The sequence below is a fragment of the Osmerus eperlanus genome, chromosome 23 (genome assembly GCF_963692335.1).
Source record: "Osmerus eperlanus chromosome 23, fOsmEpe2.1, whole genome shotgun sequence".
NCBI lineage: Eukaryota > Metazoa > Chordata > Actinopteri > Osmeriformes > Osmeridae > Osmerus > Osmerus eperlanus.
The window spans coordinates 8,269,121-8,273,850 of NC_085040.1; the positions used below are offsets into that span (position 1 = coordinate 8,269,121).

Consider the following 4,730-nt stretch of genomic DNA (forward strand, 5'->3'; position numbering starts at 1 on the left):
GAGAAGTTGAAAAGCAATAGTGAGAATGCTTAACAGCATTCTCACAATATATATGTGAGAGAACAAAGGTTGTGCTCTCGCCGAAGGCTTGAGCACACCCAATAATAATATATATGTGAGAGAACAAAGGTTGTGCTCTCGCCGAAGGCTTGAGCACACCCAATAATATATATGTGAGAGAACAAAGGTTGTGCTCTCGCCGAAGGCTTGAGCACACCCAATTAAAAGATGTTTGCATCATATGGACTGAATACTTTTCTTGAAATTGATTTTGCCTGTTTAAAACTCAATATAGGACTTTGAAAAGCGTTCTAGGAACGAATGTGTACATTTCAATGTTATCAATTTGTTATCTCCAGTTTCTCTCTCTAGTGGTTCATTCTAACTCCTCCCTCCCAGTTTATTCACACATAGCCTACTGGGTTTGTTCTGACACTGTCACTCGTCTGCCAGAGTTTGTCATGGTTGGTTTTGTTTAGTTATCGACAAAGAAGTAGGCTACCAGGTTTTTTGTGCCGGTACTTCAGTTGGCTAAATCCTTGACTTGTGACTTTATGATAACCTGGAATTCTGAAGGACATACAAGCGTTTAGGGAACGCAGGGACATGCTTTTCGAGTATTTTGGAATTGTTGGGATTCTATTATGTTTCATTTTAGTTTCCGAATCCGGAACAGACAAAGGTAAAACATAAGTTTAAAATCTGACACAGTACCAAAAATGTCATCAAATTGAATGTACTTGCTAAGATTTTCCATGACACCCGGAAAACTCCTGTTTTCCGGGTATCAACGGGAGAAACGTCTACCGACTGTTGTAGTAATTGTTAATGTCAGTTTAGTCGTAAATGTATTTCTTCATTGGCCTATCCGTTTTTAGGGAACCGGATGTTAAACAAGAGATTATTGTTTAATTTCAGTAAATTTAGTTCATTAAACTTTGTTGCCTTGAGTACCCTAGTGGGACAGTAACTTTCCATTAATGAGTTATGTTTAACCACCATTGACATAGGCTAGGCATAGGCTCAGGAATAATTTACAACAGTAATCTTGAATTGTTCTCCATCAGTACTCGTTCTTAATTCCATGTAATTTAAAGAATCTAAATCGTTTTGCGACTCCCATAGTTCCGCTCCCTGCACCGCGCAACCTGTCAATAAACTGGCGCGATGAGTTCTGTCTGACGCTGTCATGGCAGGCGCCTCAGGAAGACTTGGGCAAATGCAAAGTGAAGTATTATGTACGAATTGACGAGGTGAGATAATTAGCTGTATTTTTGTAGGCTGTATTAAAGCTAAAGCTTAGTGAACAATCGAATGGGCTCATGTATTGAATAATTCAATTTGAATTGATATTAATAACGCCCACTTGGAATTAGAAAGTAAAATTAATATATTCTTTTTATATAGTTTAACAAATCTAGTCATTTTATTTTATGGCATATTGTATACAGTTGGTGTAGTTTCTTGTAAGAAGACATGTTCTGTTCAAATTACAAGTTGTCTTTATTTTAAAGTTAGCATACCGGTATGACGACCTTGGTCCCTATAAACGAATCGAAACAAGTCCAAAGTGCCATTTCACCGAGAATACGGTGAAGTACACTGTGCAGACCGAGCCCATAGAATGTGGAGACAGAAACCGGAGTGAACCTGTGACCCAAATTATCCCTCAACGCACAGGTAGGCTAATAACAGTACATCAACCTCTTAACAGAATGGAACTGGACTGTAATGGAACAATTACAAATAGTCATTGGTCACATTGTTAATTTGATGCACAGTAAATTCTCTGATTTAAAGATGAGTAGCAGAATAGAATAGTAGAATAGTAACAAACAGTATTTCAAAAAGGTACTTAAGTTACAATTAAAACGTATTTGTTTTATTACAATGAGTATCCACCATATAAAACACATTCAAACATTAGCCTAACACTTTAAATTGTAAAAATAGTACATTTTAGGTTACACTTACCTTAACCTGGTGAAATGAAAACAAATGCACTAATAAGTGCTAAACATATTTATCAAATTAAACTGGCAAATTAGAACACCTCAACAGCTTTTACACCCTGTAAAAGTAAATAAGTAGAAAAATTGTGGATAGTGGAAATTGCTATTATTGATAGGTGGATCTCCAAGATCTTTTATTTGTTTTCTCCCAAGTTCTACAGCATATTAAGGACTTCAACTGTTACCTCTACTCGACAAAGGACATGAACTGTTCCTGGCTGACATCCAATCATGTTTCCGACCTCCAACTCTTATATAGGTAGGAACTAAACTTAAATGGAAGTTCAGGCAGGACAGAATGTTATTTTATTTTTTTTACTATATTTGGTCTAAATGATTACTTATCTTGTGATCAAGTAAATTATGTAACAAACGTTTGTTGTGATAGTGAGGTGATTTTCACATATCCTGGCTACGGTCACTTCTATTTATAGTGTATCTCATGATCACAACACAAAACAACTTTTGTTATGTTGTGATCCAGAGGTAAATATGTTTACAACAAAACAAGGCACTTTTATTCATGGCCTCTCTGGATTACCATAAGAATGTAATAATTTATTTTCATTTCAAGCTCCTGTACAAGCTCCCACACACAGCAAATGTCTTCAAATACATATTCTATAACTGATGGGTCAATTTGGAAATGTTTGTGATCTTTATTGATATTTCTTATTTATCAGGAGGGACGAAGATACCCATTTAGCGGCATGTACAAAGTATCTCTACAGAAATGGTGTGAAAACAGGATGTCACCTACATGACAATCAAGCTTTTGAGTGGCCTTCTGTATATTTCTTGCTCAATGGTACATTCGATGGCTCACCTTTTCAGAATACCTTCAAGAGGACTCCCAGGAAACTTGGTAGTTACAACACCAAATGTCTTCCCTTTTCCAGTCTACATAATGTTTTTTTGAATTGAACACATGGCATAAACCATACTCTCAAACATATAATTTTTGATCTGACTCTCATCAGTCAAACCCCCACCCCCCACACTCAACATAAAACAAGAGGGGAAAAAGCTTGTCCTTGATTGGGCACCACCAGACATATTTCAGCCTGACTGCTGGGAGTACAAATTGAAATACATCAAATGTGGGGAGACTTCCTCTGTCACGGTAAGACATGGTAGAATAGTGTGGATGTTTTTAGAGGCCCTATGCTATACAGTAGTGGTAAGAGATCAAGAGTGGAGTTGGATTTGAGACTTATCAAGAAGTGCGCCTTTAAAAGTGTTTTTTTTATGCAAGATATTAATGGAATGTGTTCTCGGTAACAATTTGATTTAGAAATGAATTATAATTTATCAAAATGTAAACATGCATTTCAAACAACAATTATTTTTTATACATTTAACTTCTTTACAGAGTCAAACAAATTCAGCCAGCATACCATATGACTCAATGTGCCAGTACGAGATCCAGCTTGAGACTACATTAAAATCTTTGTGTATTTTGGTGGGGGGAAGCAGCATCATCGTACGAAGCCCATTCCAAGTTTATGGTATTTTCACTTGGATTTTCATTGTAATCAAATGTATAATGTATTTATTTGAAACACTTTTCAAGCCAGTATTGAAGGTAAGTTTGCTTAGATATAGAAAATGGTCCTACTTTGATCACAATGTTTTGACTTTTGATAAAACTGCCACTAATACAGTTAATTGTCCGTTTCCACAATTTGTGACAGACTTTTTTATTAAGTCCCAGCTCATGTTGTTCATGTGTTCTCTTCAGGTCAGGATAATCATAACATGATAGTGGTGGCCATCATTGTTCCAATCATCATCTTCGTTTCTGTCATCATTGCGCTTGTGTGTTTAAGGAAGTAAGTGGAATTGTTAGGCTCCATTGTTTATATATGGTATATGTAAATAATGCTTCCATTATGTTTTCAGTTTCACAGACACATGTCTATAGAAATGTAGAAACATGATATCAGATTTAATATGTGAATGTGGTTGCGATTCCTTTTCAGGCATAAAACCATTATTTTCCCTGACATTCCCAAACCTCAACTAATATTCAAGGACATAATGAATAACAACAAGGAGCCAAAGGTAAAAAAAGAAAGAAAAAAGAACAGGGCTCAAACTTGTCAACAATAAATGTCAAAAGATTCAATGTGTATTTATTGATTTATTTTTAACACTAACTGTATGCTGTATCTACCTCTTGTATTTGTTTAACTCTCTCCGTCCCTCTCTACCTCCCTCTGTCTCTCTCTCTCTCTCTCTCTCACACATACACAAACGGAAAGACACTACTTCTGTAACAGACCCACTGTCTTTCCTGTTCTGTTCCAGAACCCCATAGAGAAGCTGTATGTTCCAGTACCAGAGGAGGTGTATATTCCAGTGCCAGAGAACATGAAATGAAATCCACCTAGAGACCAACCCTCTACCTACCCAGCCAGACTAGGCACACAAACCTTACATGTATGGTTTTCTTGGTCTGAGAGAACAGTCAGACATGCGACTAATGCCGGGATTCTAATTTGACAACTCATCGTGAAAGGCAGCGTTCAAGGATTGTGGTGATGCCAGTCTCACTCAGCAAGGCATTAAATTATGGCACTGATCTGACATGGTGACCATCATGAAATACTCAATTACTGTGTTACATCCTGGCATAACCCAACCTCAGCGACTACAGGGATACTTGTGGGTGGGCTACAGCCCAGTGTTCAGTTAAGGGATCCACCTTAAAAGTAA

General features: G+C 36.9%; 1 protein-coding gene across 1 annotated transcript; it reads left to right on the plus strand.

Annotated features, from left to right (window-relative positions):
- Positions 1–394: 394 nt before the first annotated feature.
- On the plus strand, positions 395–4,053 carry LOC134009862 (interleukin-13 receptor subunit alpha-2-like). Its single transcript, XM_062449606.1, has 8 exons — positions 395–682; positions 1,126–1,253; positions 1,515–1,680; positions 2,166–2,271; positions 2,696–2,877; positions 2,993–3,135; positions 3,385–3,844; positions 3,995–4,053. The coding sequence occupies exons 1-7, from the start codon at positions 607–609 to the stop codon at positions 3,772–3,774; spliced, it is 1,191 nt and encodes a 396-aa protein (XP_062305590.1). The 5' UTR covers positions 395–606; the 3' UTR covers positions 3,775–3,844; positions 3,995–4,053.
- Positions 4,054–4,730: the final 677 nt, after the last annotated feature.

Bases quoted from the DNA above. Each gene is read 5' to 3' on its own strand.
- LOC134009862 (XM_062449606.1), top strand. From the start codon at position 607: ATGCTTTTCGAGTATTTTGGAATTGTTGGGATTCTATTATGTTTCATT. The intron at 2,272-2,695 runs GTAGGAACTAAA...CTTATTTATCAG, and splicing joins GACCTCCAACTCTTATATAG to GAGGGACGAAGATACCCATT. The intron at 3,136-3,384 runs GTAAGACATGGT...ACTTCTTTACAG, and splicing joins GGGAGACTTCCTCTGTCACG to AGTCAAACAAATTCAGCCAG.